At 47.4% G+C, this 24680-nt stretch overlaps 3 protein-coding genes and 1 long non-coding RNA gene across 11 annotated transcripts in view; 3 read left to right on the forward strand and 1 right to left on the reverse strand.

Moving 5' to 3' along the window:
* The window catches only part of LOC310712781 (uncharacterized protein), a 29597-nt gene extending 16508 nt beyond the window's left edge, over positions 1-13089 (forward strand). For 4 of the 5 annotated variants that reach the window (XR_014528999.1, XR_014529000.1, XR_014529001.1 and 1 more), the window contains 2 exons: positions 1455-3769; positions 12837-13089. Coding sequence is in view for 1 of the 5 variants with exons in the window: in XM_083516129.1 (XP_083372255.1) it covers positions 1455-3556 (2102 nt within the window). In the remaining 4 variants the exon portion in view is untranslated. Of the gene's footprint in view, positions 1-1454; positions 5186-12836 lie in introns of those variants that run through there. The other variant, XM_083516129.1, reaches the window with a different exon arrangement.
* The window catches only part of LOC310712952, a 46498-nt gene continuing 23854 nt past the window's right edge, over positions 2037-24680 (reverse strand). The window contains exon 4 of the long non-coding RNA XR_014529035.1: positions 2037-2111. This is a non-coding gene — a long non-coding RNA (uncharacterized lncRNA). The remainder of the gene's footprint in view (positions 2112-24680) is intronic.
* LOC310712828 (uncharacterized protein) lies at positions 8085-13089 on the forward strand. 2 transcript variants are annotated; one of them, XM_083516226.1, is made up of 6 exons: positions 8085-8712; positions 8907-8988; positions 9617-9699; positions 10159-10285; positions 11207-11674; positions 11843-13089. In XM_083516226.1, exons 1-6 carry the CDS (start codon positions 8314-8316, stop codon positions 12358-12360), a joined length of 1677 nt encoding a protein of 558 aa, XP_083372352.1. In that variant the 5' UTR covers positions 8085-8313; the 3' UTR covers positions 12361-13089. The 2 variants fall into 2 exon arrangements, with proteins under 2 accessions (XP_083372352.1, XP_083372353.1); XM_083516227.1 differs by having other exon boundaries at positions 9620-9699.
* LOC310712830 (uncharacterized protein) lies at positions 16135-23918 on the forward strand. 3 transcript variants are annotated; one of them, XM_083516232.1, is made up of 7 exons: positions 16135-18078; positions 18273-18354; positions 18983-19065; positions 19525-19651; positions 20572-21039; positions 21208-21711; positions 22653-23918. In XM_083516232.1, exons 1-7 carry the CDS (start codon positions 17680-17682, stop codon positions 22658-22660), a joined length of 1671 nt encoding a protein of 556 aa, XP_083372358.1. In that variant the 5' UTR covers positions 16135-17679; the 3' UTR covers positions 22661-23918. The 3 variants fall into 3 exon arrangements, with proteins under 3 accessions (XP_083372358.1, XP_083372359.1, XP_083372357.1); XM_083516233.1 differs by lacking the exon at positions 21208-21711 and having other exon boundaries at positions 20572-21207; XM_083516231.1 differs by having other exon boundaries at positions 16136-18078; positions 21208-23507.

The following is a 24680-nucleotide window of genomic DNA, read 5'->3' on the forward strand; positions in this document are numbered from 1 at the left end:
GCTAAAAGGCTATTAGCGGCTTAGTAGCTTAGAAAGGGGGGGGAAGCGGAAAAAAATCAGAACACTTGCAAGACGTTTTCATCTTGCAAAGCAAGCCCATAGGGAAAATCGTCTTGCGAAGCAGCTCAAAAACGGAAAACCCTTTCGTCTAGCGGGTTTTCCGTCTTGCGAGGCATTCGTCTTGCGGGGCACCACTGTAATCATTCAATCTTCTTCTTGTTATCGTATTTTTTTCCTTTCTTTATAACCTCTGAAAGTCTCCACAAGCGAGTTGAAACAAACGCTGTTATAGTCCTGTGTGGATTTTCACATTAATCCAAAAATCATATTCAGACGGCAGACGCCATTTCAGCCCTTCCATAGAAAACAGTCTTAGCGTCTGCTCATTAACGTTTACAGACTTGTCGTTCCCACATTGATCTTTTCAGGGGGTTCTGCCAGATCAAACACAGAGTCAAGTATGATAGCAAAGCCATGGCTTCCTCCCCCTCTTGATCGTCAATCCTGCAACAAAGCCTGCCTGTCATGGCTGATCCCTTTTTAGAACTGCGTCATTCCAAGAGCCTTCCATTCCTTTCCAGATCTTCCACAAAACAAGCCTTTGGTTAATAATTCATTTCTACACAGTTCATTATTATCTCTCGTTATCAATTATTGCAATGGTTCTTCTTGGGGGAGGGTTGTTAGGTAATCACATAGAGGAAAAAATAAAAGTCCCCCCCTTTCCACCCCGTTCCGACATACCGACATCTTTGATGTATCTTCTTGATATATTTTCCTGTTGAATCCAGCCCGTCGCTCAGCTTCACAGAGGTCGCTTCAGTTAGCAGTCGATACTCCCTTTCTTTACTCGAAACATGTGCATTTGCTGCTCTCTAATTGTTTATTTTGAGCTCCTGCAACCAGGTCGCAGGTCGCGATCAGAAGTAGCGTCCAGGAGAGCGAAAAACCCACACGAGTGCTGTGTGTCTAGTGCCCCCACCCCCTCCTTCTTTCAAACTCGGGGGTGATTTATAGGCAACCGCAGACGAGGCAGTGTTTTCCCAATCCCCCTGGGAAAACTCGGGAGGCTAATTACTCCTATATTAGCCTCTTAATTACCTCGTGTGAGCCAGAGAGATGTTATTGTCGGCCATCTTCCAATGCGCCCCTAGCGGCCCCCCAGGAAGTTCAAGTAGCTTCTGTCAGATTTTTTGTTTCAGTTCTTGCTTCTTTCTGTCCTGGGTTGACCAAAGAGACGAGTGACATTGGAGATGGCACAGATCCCATGATTGGGCCAAACAAAATCCATCCCAGAAAATAACCAGGCTTTTTGAATCTCAGGCAGTGAACCCTGTAGGAAGACCTCACATCTAACTCCCTTCAGTTCTTCCTGGGTCACAAGCATTAATTAGCACTACTGCATAATTGGTGGTTCCATTGCTTCCTGAGGCTCCAATCTGTTTCTCTCTCAGTTGCAGGTGGTGATGAATTGGAGCTGAAGAACGAGGGAGACCACGACAAAAGCCACACAGTAGGGAAATCATATCCATATTCAGAGTGCAGAGAGAGCTTCAGTCAGAGCTCCCATTCCATTTCAAATAAAATAAATCCCTTTGAGAAGAAACACTATCAGTGCTTGGAATGTGGAAAGAGCTTCAGTCACAGAAACAAGTTCACTGTCCATCAGAGAATTCATACAGGGGAGAAACCCTATCAGTGCCAAGAGTGTGGAAAGAGCTTCAGTCAAAAGGGCAGTTTAACTACCCATCAGAGAATTCATACAGGGGAGAAACCTTATCACTGTTTGGAATGTGGAAAAAGCTTCAGTCAACAAGGTCAGCTTACTGTCCATCAAAGAATTCATACAGGGGAGAAACCTTATCAGTGTTTGGAATGTGGAAAGAGCTTCACTTGGAAAATGAGTCTCGTTTCCCATAAAATAATTCATACTGGAGATAAACCCTATCACTGCTTGGAATGTGGAAAGAGATTCAGAATAAAAAGCCATCTCACTGTCCATCAGAGAAGTCATACAGGGGAGAAACCTTATCAGTGCTTGGAATGTGGAAAGAGATTCAGAATAAAAAGCCAGATCGCTGTCCATCAGAGAATTCATACAGGGGAGAAACCTTATCAGTGCTTGCAATGTGGCAAGAGCTTCAATCAGAGCAGCCAGCTCACTTCCCATCACATAATTCATTCCGGGGGGAAACCATATCACTGCTTGCAATGTGGAAAGACTTTCACTTGGAAAATAAGTCTCACTTCCCATCAGAGAATTCATACTGGAAATAAACCCTATCACTGCTTGGAATGTGGAAAAAGCTTCAGTCACCAAGGCCATCTTACTGTACATCAAAGAATTCATACAGGGGAGAAACCTTATCACTGCTTGGAATGTGGAAAAAGCTTCAGTCAGCAAGGCCAACTTACTTTACATCATAGAATCCATACAGGAGAGAAACCCTATCAGTGCTTGGAATGTGGAAAGAGCTTCAGTCAGAGCAGCCAACTCACTTCCCATCACAGAATTCATTCTGGGGCGAAACCATATCAGTGCTTAGATTGTGGAAAGAGCTTCACTTGGAAAATAAATTTCATTTCCCATCAAAGAATTCATACTGGAGATAAACCCTATCATTGCTTGGAATGTGGAAAAAGCTTCAGTCACCAAGGCCAGCTTATTGTACATCAAAGAATTCATACGGGGGAGAAACCCTATCAGTGCTTGGAATGTGGAAAGAGATTCAGAATAAAAAGCCAACTCACTGTCCATCAGAGAAGTCATACAGGGGAGAAACCCTATCAGTGCCAAGAGTGTGACAAGAGATTCAGTAGCAGAAGCTACTTTACTGTCCATCAGAGAATTCATACAGGGGGGAAACCCTATCAGTGCTTGGAATGTGGAAAGAAATTCAGAATAAAAAGCCATCTTACTGTCCATCAGCAAAGTCATACAGGGGAGAAACCCTATCAGTGCTTGGAATGTGGCAAGAGCTTCGTTCGAAGTGGCCACCTCATGGACCATCAAACAATTCATACAGGAGAGACACCCCATCAGTGCAAAGAGTGTGGCAAGAGATTCAGTAGCAGAAGCCAGTTTACTGTCCATCAGAGAATTCATACGGGGGAAAAACTCCATCAGTGCTTGGAATGTGGCAAGAGCTTCGTTCGAAGAGGCCACCTCTTGGCCCATCAAACAATTCATACAGGAGAGACACCCCATCAGTGCTTGGAATGTGGCAAGGCCTTCAGAAGAAAGGGCAGCTTAACTTCCCATCAGAGAATTCATAAAGGGGAAAAACCTTATCAGTGCTTGGAATGTGGAAAGAGTTTCAGGGAGAGAAACAAGCTCACTGTCCATCAGAGAATTCATACAGGGGAGAAACCCTATCAGTGCCAAGAGTGTGGAAAGAGCTTCAGTCAAAAGGGCAGTTTAACTTCCCATCAGAGAATTCATACAGGGGAGAAACCCTATCAGTGCTTGGAATGTGGAAAGAAATTCATTGTGAAGGCCAAACTCACGATCCATCAAAGAATTCACAGCGAGGTGAAACTATTTCAGTGCCAATAATGTGGAAAGAGCTTCAGACACAGGGCCCGCCTCGCTTCCCATCAAAGAACTCACATTGAGGGCAAATTATAGTAGTGGCTGTATACAGATAAATTTTAGGAGCCCTTAGTTTGTATGAGGTGAGAATTGCAGTTGGGTTCTTTGCCAAACCTGGTGCCCCATAGCTATTTCTACTACGTACCCAGAACTGTGACTTGCAAGTTCTTGGCCAAGGTGTTTAATGCCGCCTTCACACTTTTTCTTGGCAGATCAAGAAGAGCAGGTGACAGCAAAGGTCGTAAGGTTTTTAGCTGGGAGAATTAGAATAAGAGGCACTATCTGACTATTGACTCAAAACCCTACAATGTATTTTATATAACGGACTTTTAATTTTTATTCTTTGCATATCGTATTGTTGTTTTATTGGTATGGCAAGTGGCTGACACAAATAAAGATCTATTCATTCATTGAATATTTTCTTCATGTCATGCCTGGGGTGAGGGATAAGAGTGATTTGGCAACACTGATGAGGTTGCTGTCCATGCTGAACTTTCCTAGGAAGGACTTGGTGTAAAAATTGTGATAGCTGATTGAATATTAGATATTATAGATTTTCATTCTGTTCGAAGTGTCCTAGTACTTGTTGCATTTAGCCTTTTCGATAGAATATATTAGGCATGATTTTTGTATGCCTGCATTTTGTAATCCCCATGCCACCCTCCTGCACTGTGTAAAGCTGTGATGTGTATATTGCCTACCACTTCCAGCCTTATCTGACCCTAGGTGATGTTTGGGGGAAAAAGAGAGAGGAGTTGAGCTAGTATCCGTGTGAGAACTTGCATATCTCCTCAGGGGTCTTTGACATCTTTTGGTACCAGGGAAGTAAGATATGGGATTGAAATGTCAACAGTCCCATGGAAGTCCTGGTTGCCATGGGCATGGTGTCTAAGTGAGACGTATGAGACCCAAATGACCTGGGCACTCTTGGACACAGCAAGGTAATTTCAGAGGAGTCGATATCCGCATGAAGCCACGCATCCCATGACCTGTAACTTTTCTTGATGCAAGGGGAAGAGTGTTGTGGCATTTTATGAGTCTTTGTGTGCTGTGTATATAATCTTTCTTCAGATATGCCTCCTGGCAGCCTATTCGAACTAGCAATTCTGCTGAACAGCAGGTTAGCAAGGCCATCCTATTGCAGTAATTTGAATAAACCAGGTCCCTGCAGGATGCTGAGATTGCTCTCATTCTCTTGGTTCTGAGTTTTTGTTTCAAGTATTCCCTCCACTGGGTCACAAACCGGCGATGTAGAAGCAAATTCTGATCACACGAGCAATTCACATACTTTATATTTTCCTTTCTTCTGTGAGAAGCTTAAGTCAAGGATTCCCTTTCTGCTGTCCTCTGATTATTCGCTATGGGCGTATGCCAAGAGGAAAGAATAGTATCCATGAAGAAACAGAGTTCTTGGTTCATCCCACGCCAAAGGGAGTTGGGAGCAAGAGAAGGACAAGTTTCTTTGCTTTAGGGTCCTCCAGGGTATGCCTTCAAAGATGGAAGGAAGAAGATGAAGGCAAGAGCTAAGGGCAGGAATGCATTTAAGAGGGAAGAGAATCTCATTGCATTGTTTCAATAACATTTTGCATCCCAGGTACAAAGTTTCCCTCCTCATTTCCATAGCTGATTGTTAGGCGGGAGAAGCAGGATTATATAGTGACATCTAAAGGATATTAGACAAATTTTAATCCATATACAGTGGAACCTCAGGTTTTTAGCATCTTGGAACCTGAATGTTTCAGTTTTCGAATGCTGAAAACCTGGAAGTAATTGCTTCTGTTTTCGAACGCGTCTTGGACGTTGAAGCACTTCCGTTGCTTTTCCCCCCATTTTTTCATTTGCGCCAGAGTTTTTGAATGTCTTCCGGAACGGACTGTAGTTCTACATGGTGATACAAATAGTTTATCTAGAGCTTCCACATATCAAAAGAAGAGTTGTTTTTATTTGGGAAAGTAGCAAATATTAAAAGGAAAATGCTTTACAGTGGTGCCTTGGGTTACAAACACCTCAGGTTACAGACTCCGCTAACGTGGATGTAGTACCTCGGGTTAAGAACTTTACCTCAGGATGAGAACAGAAATCGCAGGGCGGCAGTGGGAGGCCCCATTAGCTAAAGTGGTACCTCAGGTTAAGAATGGACCTCCCGGACGAATTAAGTTCGTAACCCGAGGTACCACTGTATTAGGAAGAGAAAATAAGAGAGTAACGCCGAAGGAAATGGGGTCGGGGAGAGGCAGGTGCGGTTTTAAGGTCTCGGTCCTTTCAAGGTGCTGCTGGCATCAAAATGAGAGCCAGGCTGGGGGCGAGGAAAAGGCCCGCCAGGAGGATGTCCTTGCAGGACCTTTCGTGCTCCTCCTGCTTCTGTTTCCGAGGGAGGGAGCAGCTCAGAGGCCAGTCCAGAGGGTCCCCCAAATAAGGCCCCCCTCCGGGTGCAGGCCATGCCCGGGGCTCCGGCTTTGAAGGGGGAGAGAGGGGGGAAGAGAGGATGAGCCCGGCTCGCCAAGGGTTAAAAGGAACGGAGCTGGATTCCTAGAGAGGACCGGAAATAAAGGGAGCGGGCTCTCCCCCATCCCTTCCTGCAAGGAGGAGGGCTGTTGTCTCAGCTCCTTCTGGGATCCGGTGAGTCTCCTTCCTCTTCTGCTTAGGTTGTGTTGGGGAGATGGGGGAGTCCCCAGGGGGCAGGGCAGCCATGTGGGTCCCCCAAGAAGAGAGAGAAGGGGGCCTGGGGAGCTCCGCTTTGCAAGGGCTCCAAGGAAGAGCGCAGAAGGCCAGCCACGAGGGCCAGGGAGTCATCCTCCTTAGGGACCCCCAGAGTCATCTAGCCCAACCCTCGGCCGCGCAGGAATCTCTTGCCCAACCTGGGGCTCGAACCCGAGACGCTGAGGTCAAAGGGACTCATGTTCTACCAACGGAGCTCCCCTGCCTTATTCGGGTATATTTCTGCAATCCGCGTGGCTCCTCCTAAGCTTCTCAGGGAGAGAAAATGTGAGCTTGGTTGGCTCCACCTTGCAAGGGTTAAAAGGAAATGAGCTGCATTCCTAGAGAGGACAGGAAATAAAGGAGAGACGAGGTCCTCCCGAACAAAAGCCCCTCCCGCTCCCTGCAAGAGGGGGAGGTGGCTTTCGTCTCCTCTGCAGGAGCTGCCTCAGTTTCCCTTCAGGGACCTGGTGAGTTTCCTCTCTTTTCTGCCATAGGGTGCATTGGGGAGAAGTGGGGCGGGTCCATGGGGAGCCTGCTCAGCTCCTTCAGGGGGATCCCCAAGAGGTTTTGCCCCCCCTTCCTCTCTGCAAAACCAGGGGGGCTGCAAGTAGCAGGAGGTCTGCAACTCTCTTCTTCCTTAGCATCAAGACGCCACTTGCTCCTTTGGGGAGGGGGCACTGAGTCAGGAAGAAAAGGGCATGCAAAGGAATCCTGACGGGATTGAGGAAGCAGTCACGTTCATTAACGCAGGTGGCAGCTAGACGGACACATTTGGAGGTAGAAATAAATGAAGTCCTTCCATGTCACAGTGTGCAGGTAGACACATGGAACTCCCATCCACAGGAGAAAGGGGTGGCCACCAAGCCAGATGCCTTGAGAAGAGAATGAGGCGAATTCTGGCTCCTGGCCCCCACAGTTGGAGGCAGCCATGCAGGGGAAGAGAGTTATCCCTGGGCTCCAGCCCTGCTGGTGGGCATCCCAGAAGAGGCCCCAGGTTGGCCTCAGTGAGAACAGGAGGCTGGACTGTCTTCACCCAAAAGGTTAGCACAGCCCAATCTGGTGATAACAGAATAAAGGATGCGAGGAGGGAGTTGCATGGACTGGGTGGGCACAGAGGAATGGTGAGGAGAACCAGCTGGGGAACCCGCAAGGGAAGGCGGCTCTTGGTCAGTTGTGGGGGTTTGGGGGCAATGAAGAGTGGTCAGAGGGAGAAGACTGGGGGGAGGAGGTGTCTGACGCTGAAGAGGTAACGGGGCTTAGTGAGCGAGGGGAATCTGTGGCAGAGAGCAATCTAGATCCAGAGGCAGGAGATTCAGATGACGGAGGCCAAGAGGTAGGGATGATTCTAGCTGGTCTCCCCTCCTCCTGTGACAAGTCCCCCCCCCCATCATCATAAAGAATAACTTTATGTCCACCCAGAATTCCCAAGGCAGATTAAAAAAGTATATTACAATATTAAGAAGAGTATAAAATTAATACCATCACAGAAAAAAGGCAAATCCTGTATATCTCTTTTTTAAACAATGTCCTTTGGCCCCACACACAAGTTATATGGTCCCACCCACCTGTTCTTTGGCCAGGTGAAGCTCTGGCCCTCAGAATAAAGAAAGAGGGACCCACCCCAGGAGTCTTGAGAATGTGGGAGATTGCAAGTGCTGCAACATGAGGCAGAAGCAGGAAAGAAATGTGCCCTGACATTTGGGGGTGGGAGGGACCCCCATTAGTGCCTTTGGTCCAGATGACTCACTCATCCATTCTTCCTTCCTTTTATTCCTTCCTTTATTTTTTAAAGAAAGCTCAGTCTGAGTTGTGGTGCCGTGCAGCCCTGGTTCCTAGCAAGACTCATCCACACTTGCCCAGGGAATATTTCTATTCACCTGACTGTGTATCAGATTTACCGGTATATCAGAAAAATATATTTGCTTTTTGGGATTTGCTAAAACCTCTCATTAGGACAGACAGAACTTGGCCGAAGACATAGGGACTTTTTTCGATTTCTTGGAGGTGTCCTGAGAACAGAGATGGATGATGAGCAAGACTCAGCTGGGCCTGAAGCAGGAAGAGGCCATTCCATCCAAACTCTTAGCCATGGTGGAATCTGGGGAAAGTCTGTCCAAAGGATCCTGGGTAAGGAGGACACCCTCCATTCAGAGGTGCAGAGCCAGCAACTCAGGCAGCTTTGCAACCAGGAGGCCAAAGGACCCCGAGAGGTTTGCAACCGACTCTACCACCTTTGCCGTCAGTGGCTGAAGCCGGAAAGGCACACGAAAGCTGAGATGCTGGACCTGGTGATCTTGGAGCAGTTCCTGGCTGTCCTTCCAGCAGAGATGGAGAGCTGGGTGAGGGAATGTGGAGCGGAGACCAGTTCCCAGGCAGTGGCCCTGGCTGAAGGTTTCCTCCTGAGTCAGGCAGAGCAGCAGGTGAGAGAGACTTTCCTCTGGATACTTCCAAGGAGTTCCGAACTTGAGGGAGAGTATCTCCCAATTCTCTACTAATTTTGTCATCCTTTTTTTGGAAAGCATCCGAGGAATGATATCCAATACCCCTAAAGTTTTTGTGTCCTTTGCCATTCGAGTTCCAATCTAATAGTTTTGATTGCTTGTTGCTCTTGCAGGGGAAGGATCAGTTTCCAGAAATGGGTCCGGATTCTTCTGAGGTAGAGAGAACTCCGTTGGATTCCAGAGTAAGGCCACTGGGTAAGGAGGAAGGAGTTTTTTCTCCCCCATTTTATCACATGTTGTGGATTTTGAAACTAATCCATGAATTATTCTCATCTTTTGGTGGAGATCACAGGGGACCAAGAGCCCAGAGAAAGGGGGATGTATTTTAGGATAACTAATATGTGAAATAGGGACACGGGTGGCGCTGTGGGTAAAAGCCTCAGCGGCTAGGGCTTGCCGATCGAAAGGTCGGTGGTTTGAATCCCCGTGGCGGGGTGCGTTCCCGTTGTTCGGTCCCAGTGCCTGCCAACCTAGCAATTTGAAAGCACTCCCGGGTGCAAGTAGATAAATAGGGACCGCTTACTAGCGGGAAGGTAGACGGCGTTTCCGTGTGCGGCTCTGGCTCGCCAGAGCAGCGATGTCACGCTGGCCACGTGACCCGGAAGTGTCTCCGGACAGCGCTGGCCTCGGCCTCTTGAGTGAGATGGGCGCACAACCCTAGAGTCTGTCAAGACTGGCCCGTACGGGCAGGGGTACCTTTACCTTTACCTAATATGTGAAATGGTTACTAACGTCCACATTTACGTGGCTACTCTGACTTTTTTGACGGCCCACCTACAGTTTTCCTTTGAGTGAAGCATGCACTTACCTTTTTCTCTCGTAGGAGCCAGAACGATGCCAGCAAGACCTGTTTGTCCATCTTTTCTTGGTGGCAAAGGGGAAACTGCCCCTGTGGAAGCAGAGCAGGTAGGAGGAAGGAGCCAGGAGCCATGTGGGGAAAGACGATGTCATGGACGGGTTGGACACAGAGGAAAGGTGGGAGGAACCGCCAAGGAAAGAAGGGTTGAATGCTAAAATAGGCTTCTAAGCAGTTTACACACCACACCAAACAGTGGCCAGGATTCACCCCATCAGTCACACAATGGGGCTTTCCCCCTCTCATCCCCCTGTCATTGCCCCCCTGTGCACCTTGATGTTGTCTATAGGGCATCAGGAGGGTCCTCCCCACCCGGCAAGAACAGCACGCAGGGAAAGAAGGAAGGGGATCCTTCCTTGTGGCAAATGGGAAGGTGTCCATAATGAAATGTACAGAAAAACAATCCCATTAAAACATAACATCAGTTAAGAGGCAGAAGACAACAGAGCAAAGTGTGACTGTTCACCTTGATGTTGTCTAAGAGGACAACCTTTTTCCTTTTCTTTTAGGGTCCAGTGTGCTTTGAAGATGTAGCTGTGCATTTCACAGACGAGGAGTGGGCGTTGCTGGATCCTTGCCAGAGAGCTCTTCACAAGGAAGTCATGGAGGAGAATCGTGGGATCTTGGACTCTCTCGGTAAGGCTTCCTCTTGGATCATCCTATTAGCTTTGAAATTCAAGACATCTCTCTATGGGAGGAACCTCTGATTTTTCGATGGGGCTCAACAGCAGCACCTGCAGCAGAACCTGGGATGTTAACACTCCCACAGCAAGCCTTAGTTGGAAGTCTATTGACTCTCTGTGAATATTCTTCCTTCAGTTCTGCCTTTTCAAAGCATGAAAGCCAGCCAGATGGGCGGGTTATAAACAATAAAATTATATACAATCATCATCATCATCATGCCTATCTCCTTCCAAGATGGCTCCCCTTTTGCTCTTGAAGGGCTGGCCTGTCTGCAGCCCCACAGCCTCCCATCAGGGCCCCTTCACCAGGGGCAGCAGCACAGGAAGGGCCTCAGGAAAGCAGCCATGACTCCAGTAGGGCTGGGAACCATCTGGCCAGATGCAGAGGAGCAGGAGGAGAAGGAAGGCTGACCCCTCTCCTTCCCCTCATAGGGCCAGTGCCACCAGAGGCGCAGGGTGCTGAGTAGGGGTAAAGGAGCTCAGCTGAAGAACCTCTGGGGGGGAGATAAGATACCCCTCCGTATTTTCCCCAGGCTCCTCTAAACGGCAAAGGCCTTCGTAAATGTAGGCTTCTAAGGGATTCAGGAAGTTCAAGTAGCTTCTGTCAGATTTTTTTGTTTCGGTTCTGCTTCTTTCTGTCCTTAGTTGACTTAAGAGATGAGTGACATTAGAGATGGCACAGATCCCATGATTGGACCAAACAAAATCCATCCCAGAAAATAACCAGGCTGTTTGAATCTCATGAGGTGAACCCTGCAGGAAGACCTCACATCAAACTCCTTTCAGTTCTTCCGGGGTCACAAGCATTAATTAGCACTGCTTCATTATTTGGGGCTCCATTAGTTCCTGAGGCTCCAATCCATTTGTCTCTCAGTTGCAGGTGGTGATGAACTGGAGCTGAAGAACGAGGGAGATCACGACAAAAGCCACAGAGTGGAGAAGTCATATCCGTATTCAGAGTGCAGAGAGAGCTTCAGTCAGAGCTCCCATTCCACTTCAAATCAAAGAAATCCCCTTGAGAAGGAACCCTATCAGTGCTTGGAATGTGGAAAGAGCTTCAGGGAGAAAAACAAGCTCAATGTCCATCAGAGAATTCATACAGGGGAGAAACCTTATCACTGCTTGGAATGTGGAAAGAGATTCATTGACAGACGCCAGCTCACTGTCCATCAGAGGATTCATTCGAGGGAGAAACGTGAATGTGGAAAGAGCTTCAGTCAGAGCACCCAGCTCACTTTCCATCACATACTTCATTCCGGGGGGAAACCATATCACTGCTTGAAATGTGGAAAGACTTTCACTTGGAAAACAAGTTTCACTTCCCATCAGAGAATTCATACAGGTGAGAAACCCTATCACTGCTTGGAATGTGGAAAGAGCTTCAGGGAGAGAAACAAGCTCACTTCCCATCAGAGAATTCATACAGGTGAGAAACCCTATCACTGCTTGGAATGTGGAAAGAGCTTCAGGGAGAGAAACAAGCTCACTTCCCATCAGAGAATTCATACAGGTGAGAAACCCTATCACTGCTTGGAATGTGGAAAGAGCTTCACTCAAAAGGGCAGTTTAAATTCCCATCAGAGAATTCATAGAGGAGAAAAACCTTATCACTGCTTGGAGTGTGGCAAGAGCTTCTTTCGAAGAAGCCAGCTCACTGTCCATCAGAGAATTCATATAGGGGGAGAACCCTATCAGTGTTTGGAATGTGGCAAGAGCTTCAGGGACAGAAGCAATCTAACTGTCCATCAGAGAATTCATACAGGGGAGAAACCCTATCAGTGCCAAGAGTGTGGAAAGAGCTTCACTCAAAAGGGCAGTTTAAATTCCCATCAGAGAATTCATACAGGGGAAAAACCATATCAGTGCTTGGAATGTGGCAAGAGTTTCTTTCGAAGAAGCCAGCTCACTGTCCATCAGAGAATTCATACCGGAGAGACACCCTATCAGTGCTTGGAATGTGGAAAGAGTTTCACTTGGAATACAAGTTTCACTTCCCATCAGAGAAGTCATACAGGTAAGAAACCTTAGCACTGCTTAGAATGTGGAAAGAGCTTCAGTCACAGCAGCCTTCTCACTGTCCATCAAATAATTCATACAGGGGAGAAGCCATATCAGTGCTTGGAATGTGGAAAGAAATTCACCCAGAGCGCCCATCTCACAACCCATCACAAAATTCATACAGGGGAGAAACCCTATCAGTGCTTGGAATGTGGAAAGAGATTTATTGAGAAGGCCAAACTCGGGATCCATCAAAGAATTCACAGCAAGAGAAAACTATTTTAGTGCCAAGAATGTGGGAAGAGCTTCACAACGCCGGCCTCGCTTCCCATCAAAGAACTCACATTGGGGGCAAATTATAGTAGTGGCTGTATACAGATTTAATTTTAGGAGCCCTTGGTTTGTATGAGGTGAGAATTGCAGTTGGGTTCTTTGCCACATCTGGTGCCTCATAGTAATTCCTACAACGTACCCAAGAAACTGTGATTTGCAAGTTCTTGGCCAAGGTGTTTAATACCATCTTTAGAGTTTCCTTTCTCTTGGCAGATCAAAATGAGCAGCAGACAGCAAAGGTTGCAATTTGAATTGGGTTGCAAAGCTGGGACAATTAGAATAAGATCCACTATTTGACTATTGACTCAAAACCCTACAATTTATTTTGTATAACGGACTTTTTATTTTTATTCTTTGTATATCGTATTGTTGTTTTATTGGTATGGGAAGTGGCTGACACAAATAAAGATCTATTCATTCATTGAATATTTTCTTCATGTCATGCCTGGGGTGAGGGATAAGAGTGATTTGGCAACACTGATGAGGTTGTTGTCCATGCTGAACTTTCCTAGGAAGTACTAGGTGTAAAAATTGTAATAGCTGATTGAATATTAGATATTATAGATTTTGATTCTGTTCGAAGTGTCCTGGTACTTATTGCATTTTGTTGTTGTTGTTGTTTAGTCGTTTAGTCGTGTCCGACTCTTCGTGACCCCATGGACCAGAGCACGCCAGGCACTCCTGTCTTCCACCGCCTCCCGCAGTTTGGTCAGGCTCATGTTTGTAGCTTCGAGAACACTATCCAACCATCTTATCCTCTGTCGTCCCCTTCCCCTTCTCCTTGTGCCCTCCATCTTTCCCAACATCAGGGTCTTTTCCAGGGAGTCTTCTCTTCTCATGAGGTGGCCAAAGTATTGGAGCCTCAACTTCACGACTGCATTTAGCCATTTCAATAGAATGTATTTGGCATGATTTTTGTATGCCTGCATTTTGTAATCCTCATGCCACGCTCCTGCACTGTGTAAAGCTGTGATGTGTACATAGCCTACCGCTTCCAGCCTTATCTGACCCTAGAAGCGCAGGTGATATTTGGAGAAAGAGGGAGGAGTTGAGCTAGCATCTGTGTGAGAACTCACATATCTCCTCAGGGGTCTTTGACATCTTTTGGTACCAGGGAAGTAAGATATGGGATTGAAATGTCAACAGTCCGATGGAAGTCCTGGTTGCCATGGGCATGGTGTCTAAGTGAGACGTATGAGACCCAAATGGCCTGGGCACTCGGGGACACAGCAAGGTAATTTCAGAGGAGTCGATATCCGCATGAAGCCAGGCATCCCATGACCTGTAACCTTTCTTGAATCAAGTGGAAGAGTGTCATGGCATTTTATCAGTCTTTCTGTGTTGTGTATATGATCTTCTAATATGCCTCCTGGCAGCCTTTTTGAACTAGCTGTTCTGCTGAACAGCAGGTTAGCAAGGCTGTCCTATTGCAGTAGTTTGAATAAACGAGGTCCCTGCAGGATGCTGAGATTGCTCTCATTCTCTTGGTTCTGAGTTTTTGTTTCAGGTATTCCCTCCACTGGGTCATGAACCTGTGATATAGAAGCAAATTCTGATCACACGAGCAATTCACGTACTTTATATTTTCCTTTCTTCTGTGAGAAGCTTAAGTCAAGGATTCCCTTTCTGCTGTCCTCCGATTATTCGCTATGGGCGTATGCCAAGATGAAAGAATAGTATCCATGAGGAAACAGAGTTCTTGGTTCATCCCACGCCAAAGGGAGCTGGGAGCAAGAGAAGGACAAGTTTCTTTGCTTTAGGGTCCTCCAGGGTATGCCTTCAAAGATGGAAGGAAGAAGATGAAGGCAAGAGCTAAGGGCAGGAATGCGTTAAAGAGGAAATAGAATCTCATAGCATTGTTTCAATAAAATTTTGCATCCCAGGTACAAAGTTTCCATGCTCATTTCTGTAGCTTGATTGTTAGGCGGGAGAAGCAAGATTATATAGTGACATCTAAAGGATACTAGACAAATTTTATTTGATATACAGTGGAACCTCGGGTTTTTAGCATCTTGGAACCTGAATGTTTCAGTTTTCAAATGTCAAAAACCTGGAAGTAATTGCTTCTGTTTTCGAATGCGTCTTGGACGTTGAAGCGCTTCCACTGCTTGTTTTTCCATTTTTTCTTTTGCACCTGAGTTTTCAAATTTCTTCCGGAACGGATTGTAGTTCTACATGGTGATACTAATAGTTTATCTAGAGCTTCCTCATATCAAAAGAAGAGTTGTTTATATTTGGGAAAGCAGCAAATATTAAAAGGAGAATGCTTTACAGTGGTGCCTCAGGTTACAGACTCCGCTAATGTGGAAGTAGTACCTCGGGTTAAGAACTTTACCTCAGGATGAGAACAGAAATCGCAGGGTGGCAGCGGGAGGCCCCATTAGCTAAAGTGGTACCTCAGGTTAAGAACGGACCTCCAGATCGAATTAAGTTCGTAACCCGAGGTACCACTGTATTAGGAAGAGAAAATAAGAGAGTAACGCCGAAGGAAATGGGGTCAGGAAGAGGCAGGTGCGGTTTTAAGGTCTCGGTCCTTTCAAGGTGCTGTTGGCATCAAAATGAGAGCCAGGCTGGGGGCGAGGAAAAGGCCCGCCAGGAGGATGTCCTTGCAGGACCTTTCGTGCTCCTCCTGCTCCTGTTTCCGAGGAAGGCCAGTCCAGAGGGTCCCCCAAATAAGACAACCCCCTTCTGGGTGCAGGCCATGCTCGGGGCTCCGGCTTTGCAGAGGGAGAAAGGGGGGAAGAGAGGATGAGCCCGGCTCGCCAAGGGTTAAAAGGAACGGAGCTGGATTCCTAGAGAGGACCGGAAATCAAGGGAGGAGGTTCTCCCCATCCCTTCCTGCAAGGAGGAGGAGGGCTGTTGTCTCAGCTCCTTCTGGGATCCGGTGAGTCTCTTCCTCTTCTGCTTAGGTTGTGTTGGGGAGATGGGGGAGTCCCCAGGGGGCAGGGCAGCCAGGAGGGTCCCCCAAGAAGAGAGAGAAGGGGGCCTGGGGAGCTCCGCTTTGCAAGGGCTCCAAGGAACAGCGCAGAAGGCCAGCCCCGAGGGCCAGGGAGTCATCCTCCTTAGGGACCCCCAGAGTCATCTAGCCCAACCCTCGGCCGCGCAGGAATCTCTTGCCCAACCTGGGGCTCGAACCCGAGACGCTGAGGTCAAAGGGACTCATGTTCTACCAACGGAGCTCCCCTGCCTTATGCGGGTATATTTCTGCAATCCGCGTGGCTCCTCCTAAGCTTCTCAGAGAGAGAAAATGTGAGCTTGGTTTGCTCCACCTTGCAAGGGTTAAAAGGAAATGAGATTAATATTCCTAGAGAAGACAGAAAATAAGGTGGGGATGCGGTCCTCCCGAGCAAAAGCCCCTCCCACTTTCCCAGCTTCCTCCATGCAAGGGAGGGGGGGTGGCTTTCGTCTCCGCTGCAGGAGCTGCCTCAGTTTCCCTTCAGGGACCTGGTGAGTTTCCTCTCTTTTCTGCCTTAGGGTGCATTGGGGAGAAGTGGGGCGGGTCCATGGGGAGCCTGCTCAGCTCCTGCAGGGGGATCCCCAAGCCAGGGATAAGAGGTTCTGCCCCCCTTCCTCTCTGCAAAACCAGGGGGGCTGCAAGTAGCAGGAGGTCTGCAACTCTCTTCTTCCTTAGCATCAAGACGCCACTTGCTCCCTTGGGGAGGGGGGGGGGCTTTAGTCAGGAAGAAAAGGGCAGGCAAAGGAACCCCGATGGGATTGAGGAAACAGTCACGTTCATTAACGCAGGTGGCAGCCAGACGGACACATGTGGAGGTAGAAATAAATGAAGTCCTTCCATGTCACAGTGTGCAGGTAGACCCATGGAACTCCCATCCACAGGAGAAAGGGGTGGCCACCAAGCCAGATGCCTTGAGAAGAGAATGAGGCGAATTCTGGCTCCTGGCCCCCACAGTTGGAGGCAGCCATGCAGGGGAAGAGAGTTATCCCTGGGCTCCAGCCCTGCTGGTGGGCATCCCAGAAGAGGCCCCAGGTTGGCCTCAGTGAGAACAGGAGGCTGGACTGTCTTCACCCAAAAGGTTAGCACAGCCCAATCTGGTGATAACAGAATAAAGGATGCAAGGAGGGAGCTGCATGGACTGGGTGGGCACAGAGGAATGGTGAGGAGAACCAGCTGGGGAACCCGCAAGGGAAGGCGGCTCTTGGTCAGTTGTGGGGGTTTGGGGGCAATGAAGAGTGGTCAGAGGGAGAAGACTGGGGGGAGGAGGTGTCTGACGCTGAAGAGGTAACGGGGCTTAGTGAGCGAGGGGAATCTGTGGCAGAGAGCAATCTAGATCCAGAGGCAGGAGAGTGGGATGAGGGAGGCCAAGAGGTAGGGATGATTCTAGCTGGTCTCCCCTCCTCCTGTGACAAGTCGTCCCCCCCCTTCATCATAAAGAATAACTTGATGTCCACCCAGAATTCCCAAGGCAGATTAAAAAAGTATATTACAATATTAAGAAGAGTATAAAATTAATACCATCACAGAAAAAAGGCAAATCCTGTATCTCTCTTTTTTAAACAATGTCCTTTGGCCCCACCCACAAGTTATATGGTCCCACCCACCTGTTCTTTGGCCAGGTGAAGCTCTGGCCCTCAGAATAAAGAAAGAGGGACCCACCCCAGGAGTCTTGAGAATGTGGGAGATTGCAAGTGCTGCAACATGAGGCAGAAGCAGGAAAGAAATGTGCCCTGACATTTGGGGGTGGGAGGGACCCCCACTATTGCCTTTGGTCCAGATGACTCACTCATCCATTCTTCCTTCCTTTTATTCCTTCCTTTATTTTTTAAAGAAAGCTCAGTCTGAGTTGTGGTGCCGTGCAGCCCTGGTTCCTAGCAAGACTCATCCACACTTGCCCAGGGAATATTTCTATTCACCTGACTGTGTATCAGATTTACCGGTATATCAGAAAAATATATTTGCTTTTTGGGATTTGCTAAAACCTCTCATTAGGACAGACAGAACTTGGCAGAAGACATAGGGACTTTTTTCGATTTCTTGGAGGTGTCCTGAGAACAGAGATGGATGATGAGCAAGACTCAGCTGGGCCTGAAGCAGGAAGAGGCCATTCCATCCAAACTCTTAGCCATGGTGGAATCTGGGGAAAGTCTGTCCAAAGGATCCTGGGTAAGGAGGACACCCTCCATTCAGAGGTGCAGAGCCAGCAACTCAGGCAGCTTTGCAACCAGGAGGCCAAAGGACCCCGAGAGGTTTGCAACCGACTCTACCACCTTTGCCGTCAGTGGCTGAAGCCGGAAAGGCACACGAAAGCTGAGATGCTGGACCTGGTGATCTTGGAGCAGTTCCTGGCTGTCCTTCCAGCAGAGATGGAGAGCTGGGTGAGGGAATGTGGAGCGGAGACCAGTTCCCAGGCAGTGGCCCTGGCTGAAGGTTTCCTCCTGAGTCAGGCAGAGCAGCAGGTGAGAGAGACTTTCCTCTGGATACTTCCAAGGAGTTCCGAACTTGAGGGAGAGTATCTCCCAATTCTCTACTAATTTTGTCATCCTTTTTTTGGAAAGCATCCGAGGAATGATATCCAATACCCCTAAAGTTTTTGTGTCCTTTGCCATTCGAGTTCCAATCTAATAGTTTTGATTGCTTGTTGCTCTTGCAGGGGAAGGATCAGTTTCCAGAAATGGGTCCGGATTCTTCTGAGGTAGAGAGAACTCCGTTGGATTCCAGAGTAAGGCCACTGGGTAAGGAGGAAGGAGTTTTTTCTCCCCCATTTTATCACATGTTGTGGATTTTGAAACTAATCCATGAATTATTCTCATCTTTTGGTGGAGATCACAGGGGACCAAGAGCCCAGAGAAAGGGGGATGTATTTTAGGATAACTAATATGTGAAATAGGGACACGGGTGGCGCTGTGGGTAAAAGCCTCAGCGGCTAGGGCTTGCCGATCGAAAGGTCGGTGGTTTGAATCCCCGTGGCGGGGTGCGTTCCCGTTGTTCGGTCCCAGTGCCTGCCAACCTAGCAATTTGAAAGCACTCCCGGGTGCAAGTAGATAAATAGGGACCGCTTACTAGCGGGAAGGTAGACGGCGTTTCCGTGTGCGGCTCTGGCTCGCCAGAGCAGCGATGTCACGCTGGCCACGTGACCCGGAAGTGTCTCCGGACAGCGCTGGCCTCGGCCTCTTGAGTGAGATGGGCGCACAACCCTAGAGTCTGTCAAGACTGGCCCGTACGGGCAGGGGTACCTTTACCTTTACCTAATATGTGAAATGGTTACTAACGTCCACATTTACGTGGCTACTCTGACTTTTTTGACGGCCCACCTACAGTTTTCCTTTGAGTGAAGCATGCACTTACCTTTTTCTCTCGTAGGAGCCAGAACGATGCCAGCAAGACCTGTTTGTCCATCTTTTCTTGGTGGCAAAGGGGAAACTGCCCCTGTGGAAGCAGAGCAGGTAGGAGGAAGGAGCCAGGAGCCATGTGGGGAAAGACGATGTCATGGACGGGTTGGACACAGAGGAAAGGTGGGAGGAACCGCCAAGGAAAGAAGGGTTGAATGCTAAAATAGGCTTCTAAGCAGTTTACACACCACACCAAACAGTGGCCAGGATTCACCCCATCAGTCACACAATGGGGCTTTCCCCCTCTCATCCCCCTGTCATTGCCCCCCTGTGCACCTTGATGTTGTCTATAGGGCATCAGGAGGGTCCTCCCCACCCGGCAAGAACAGCACGCAGGGAAAGAAGGAAGGGGATCCTTCCTTGTGGCAAATGGGAAGGTGTCCATAATGAAATGTACAGAAAAACAATCCCATTAAAACATAACATCAGTTAAGAGGCAGAAGACAACAGAGCAAAGTGTGACTGTTCACCTTGATGTTGTCTAAGAGGACAACCTTTTTCCTTTTCTTTTAGGGTCCAGTGTGCTTTGAAGATGTAGCTGTGCATTTCACAGACGAGGAGTGGGCGTTGCTGGATCCTTGCCAGAGAGCTCTTCACAAGGAAGTCATGGAGGAGAATCGTGGGATCTTGGACTCTCTCGGTAAGGCTTCCTCTTGGATCATCCTATTAGCTTTGAAATTCAAGACATCTCTCTATGGGAGGAACCTCTGATTTTTCGATGGGGCTCAACAGCAGCACCTGCAGCAGAACCTGGGATGTTAACACTCCCACAGCAAGCCTTAGTTGGAAGTCTATTGACTCTCTGTGAATATTCTTCCTTCAGTTCTGCCTTTTCAAAGCATGAAAGCCAGCCAGATGGGCGGGTTATAAACAATAAAATTATATACAATCATCATCATCATCATGCCTATCTCCTTCCAAGATGGCTCCCCTTTTGCTCTTGAAGGGCTGGCCTGTCTGCAGCCCCACAGCCTCCCATCAGGGCCCCTTCACCAGGGGCAGCAGCACAGGAAGGGCCTCAGGAAAGCAGCCATGACTCCAGTAGGGCTGGGAACCATCTGGCCAGATGCAGAGGAGCAGGAGGAGAAGGAAGGCTGACCCCTCTCCTTCCCCTCATAGGGCCAGTGCCACCAGAGGCGCAGGGTGCTGAGTAGGGGTAAAGGAGCTCAGCTGAAGAACCTCTGGGGGGGAGATAAGATACCCCTCCGTATTTTCCCCAGGCTCCTCTAAACGGCAAAGGCCTTCGTAAATGTAGGCTTCTAAGGGATTCAGGAAGTTCAAGTAGCTTCTGTCAGATTTTTTGTTTCGGTTCTGCTTCTTTCTGTCCTTAGTTGACTTAAGAGATGAGTGACATTAGAGATGGCACAGATCCCATGATTGGACCAAACAAAATCCATCCCAGAAAATAACCAGGCTGTTTGAATCTCATGAGGTGAACCCTGCAGGAAGACCTCACATCAAACTCCTTTCAGTTCTTCCGGGGTCACAAGCATTAATTAGCACTGCTTCATTATTTGGGGCTCCATTAGTTCCTGAGGCTCCAATCCATTTCTCTCTCAGTTGCAGGTGGTGATGAACTGGAGCTGAAGAACGAGGGAGATCACGACAAAAGCCACAGAGTGGAGAAGTCATATCCGTATTCAGAGTGCAGAGAGAGCTTCAGTCAGAGCTCCCATTCCACTTCAAATCAAAGAAATCCCCTTGAGAAGGAACCCTATCAGTGCTTGGAATGTGGAAAGAGCTTCAGGGAGAAAAACAAGCTCAATGTCCATCAGAGAATTCATACAGGGGAGAAACCTTATCACTGCTTGGAATGTGGAAAGAGATTCATTGACAGACGCCAGCTCACTGTCCATCAGAGGATTCATTCGAGGGAGAAACGTGAATGTGGAAAGAGCTTCAGTCAGAGCACCCAGCTCACTTTCCATCACATACTTCATTCCGGGGGGAAACCATATCACTGCTTGAAATGTGGAAAGACTTTCACTTGGAAAACAAGTTTCACTTCCCATCAGAGAATTCATACAGGTGAGAAACCCTATCACTGCTTGGAATGTGGAAAGAGCTTCAGGGAGAGAAACAAGCTCACTTCCCATCAGAGAATTCATACAGGTGAGAAACCCTATCACTGCTTGGAATGTGGAAAGAGCTTCAGGGAGAGAAACAAGCTCACTTCCCATCAGAGAATTCATACAGGTGAGAAACCCTATCACTGCTTGGAATGTGGAAAGAGCTTCACTCAAAAGGGCAGTTTAAATTCCCATCAGAGAATTCATAGAGGAGAAAAACCTTATCACTGCTTGGAGTGTGGCAAGAGCTTCTTTCGAAGAAGCCAGCTCACTGTCCATCAGAGAATTCATATAGGGGGAGAACCCTATCAGTGTTTGGAATGTGGCAAGAGCTTCAGGGACAGAAGCAATCTAACTGTCCATCAGAGAATTCATACAGGGGAGAAACCCTATCAGTGCCAAGAGTGTGGAAAGAGCTTCACTCAAAAGGGCAGTTTAAATTCCCATCAGAGAATTCATACAGGGGAAAAACCATATCAGTGCTTGGAATGTGGCAAGAGTTTCTTTCGAAGAAGCCAGCTCACTGTCCATCAGAGAATTCATACCGGAGAGACACCCTATCAGTGCTTGGAATGTGGAAAGAGTTTCACTTGGAATACAAGTTTCACTTCCCATCAGAGAAGTCATACAGGTAAGAAACCTTAGCACTGCTTAGAATGTGGAAAGAGCTTCAGTCACAGCAGCCTTCTCACTGTCCATCAAATAATTCATACAGGGGAGAAGCCATATCAGTGCTTGGAATGTGGAAAGAAATTCACCCAGAGCGCCCATCTCACAACCCATCACAAAATTCATACAGGGGAGAAACCCTATCAGTGCTTGGAATGTGGAAAGAGATTTATTGAGAAGGCCAAACTCGGGATCCATCAAAGAATTCACAGCAAGAGAAAACTATTTTAGTGCCAAGAATGTGGGAAGAGCTTCACAACGCCGGCCTCGCTTCCCATCAAAGAACTCACATTGGGGGCAAATTATAGTAGTGGCTGTATACAGATTTAATTTTAGGAGCCCTTGGTTTGTATGAGGTGAGAATTGCAGTTGGGTTCTTTGCCACATCTGGTGCCTCATAGTAATTCCTACAACGTACCCAAGAAACTGTGATTTGCAAGTTCTTGGCCAAGGTGTTTAATACCATCTTTAGAGTTTCCTTTCTCTTGGCAGATCAAAATGAGCAGCAGACAGCAAAGGTTGCAATTTGAATTGGGTTGCAAAGCTGGGACAATTAGAATAAGATCCACTATTTGACTATTGACTCAAAACCCTACAATTTATTTTGTATAACGGACTTTTTATTTTTATTCTTTGTATATCGTATTGTTGTTTTATTGGTATGGGAAGTGGCTGACACAAATAAAGATCTATTCATTCATTGAATATTTTCTTCATGTCATGCCTGGGGTGAGGGATAAGAGTGATTTGGCAACACTGATGAGGTTGTTGTCCATGCTGAACTTTCCTAGGAAGTACTAGGTGTAAAAATTGTAATAGCTGATTGAATATTAGATATTATAGATTTTGATTCTGTTCGAAGTGTCCTGGTACTTATTGCATTTTGTTGTTGTTGTTGTTTAGTCGTTTAGTCGTGTCCGACTCTTCGTGACCCCATGGACCAGAGCACGCCAGGCACTCCTGTCTTCCACCGCCTCCCGCAGTTTGGTCAGGCTCATGTTTGTAGCTTCGAGAACACTATCCAACCATCTTATCCTCTGTCGTCCCCTTCCCCTTCTCCTTGTGCCCTCCATCTTTCCCAACATCAGGGTCTTTTCCAGGGAGTCTTCTCTTCTCATGAGGTGGCCAAAGTATTGGAGCCTCAACTTCACGACTGCATTTAGCCATTTCAATAGAATGTATTTGGCATGATTTTTGTATGCCTGCATTTTGTAATCCTCATGCCACGCTCCTGCACTGTGTAAAGCTGTGATGTGTACATAGCCTACCGCTTCCAGCCTTATCTGACCCTAGAAGCGCAGGTGATATTTGGAGAAAGAGGGAGGAGTTGAGCTAGCATCTGTGTGAGAACTCACATATCTCCTCAGGGGTCTTTGACATCTTTTGGTACCAGGGAAGTAAGATATGGGATTGAAATGTCAACAGTCCGATGGAAGTCCTGGTTGCCATGGGCATGGCGTCTAAGTGAGACGTATGAGACCCAAATGGCCTGGGCACTCGGGGACACAGCAAGGTAATTTCAGAGGAGTCGATATCCGCATGAAGCCAGGCATCCCATGACCTGTAACCTTTCTTGAATCAAGTGGAAGAGTGTCATGGCATTTTATCAGTCTTTCTGTGTTGTGTATATGATCTTCTAATATGCCTCCTGGCAGCCTTTTTGAACTAGCTGTTCTGCTGAACAGCAGGTTAGCAAGGCTGTCCTATTGCAGTAGTTTGAATAAACGAGGTCCCTGCAGGATGCTGAGATTGCTCTCATTCTCTTGGTTCTGAGTTTTTGTTTCAGGTATTCCCTCCACTGGGTCATGAACCTGTGATATAGAAGCAAATTCTGATCACACGAGCAATTCACGTACTTTATATTTTCCTTTCTTCTGTGAGAAGCTTAAGTCAAGGATTCCCTTTCTGCTGTCCTCTGATTATTCGCTATGGGCGTATGCCAAGAGGAAAGAATAGTATCCATGAAGAAACAGAGTTCTTGGTTCATCCCACGCCAAAGGGAGTTGGGAGCAAGAGAAGGACAAGTTTCTTTGCTTTAGGGTCCTCCAGGGTATGCCTTCAAAGATGGAAGGAAGAAGATGAAGGCAAGAGCTAAGGGCAGGAATGCGTTTAAGAGGGAAGAGAATCTAATTGCATTGTTTCAATAAAATTTTGCATCCCAGGTACAAAGTTTCCATCCTCATTTCTGTAGCTTGATTGTTAGGCGGGAGAAGCAAGATTATATAGTGACATCTAAAGGGTACTAGACAAATTTTATTTGATATACAGTGGAACCTCGGGTTTTTAGCATCTTGGTACCTGAATGTTTCAGTTTTCAAATGCCAAAAACCTGGAAGTAATTGCTTCTGTTTTCGAACGTGTCTTAGACGTTGAAGCACTTCCATGGCTTTCCCCCCCATTTTTTCATTAGCGCCTGAGTTTTTGAATGTCTTCCAGAACGGATTGTAGTTCTCCATGGTGATACTAATAGTTATATGTAAGTTTATCTAGAGCATCCACATATCACAAGAAGGGTTGTCTTTATTTGGGAAAATAGGAAATATTAAAAGGAAAATGCTTTACAGTCGGACCTCGGGTTACAAACACCTCAGGTTACGAACACTTCAGGTTACAGACTGCACTAACCTGGAAGTAGTACCTCGGGTTAAGAACCTTACCTCAGGATGAGAACAGAAATCGCACGGCGGCAGCGGGAGGCCCCATTAGCTAAAGTGGTACCTCAGGTTACGAAAGGACCTCCAGAACGAATTAAGTTCGTAACCCGAGGTACCACTGTATTAGGAAGAGAAAATAAGAGAGTAACGCCGAAGGAAATGGGGTCGGGGAGAGGCAGGTGCGGTTTTAAGGTCTCGGTCCTTTCAAGGTGCTGTTGGCATCAAAATGAGAGCCAGGCTGGTGGCGAGGAAAAGGCCCGCCAGGAGGATGTCCTTG

This window comes from Podarcis liolepis, assembly GCF_965112155.1.
Source record: "Podarcis liolepis genome assembly, chromosome: 7".
NCBI lineage: Eukaryota > Metazoa > Chordata > Lepidosauria > Squamata > Lacertidae > Podarcis > Podarcis liolepis.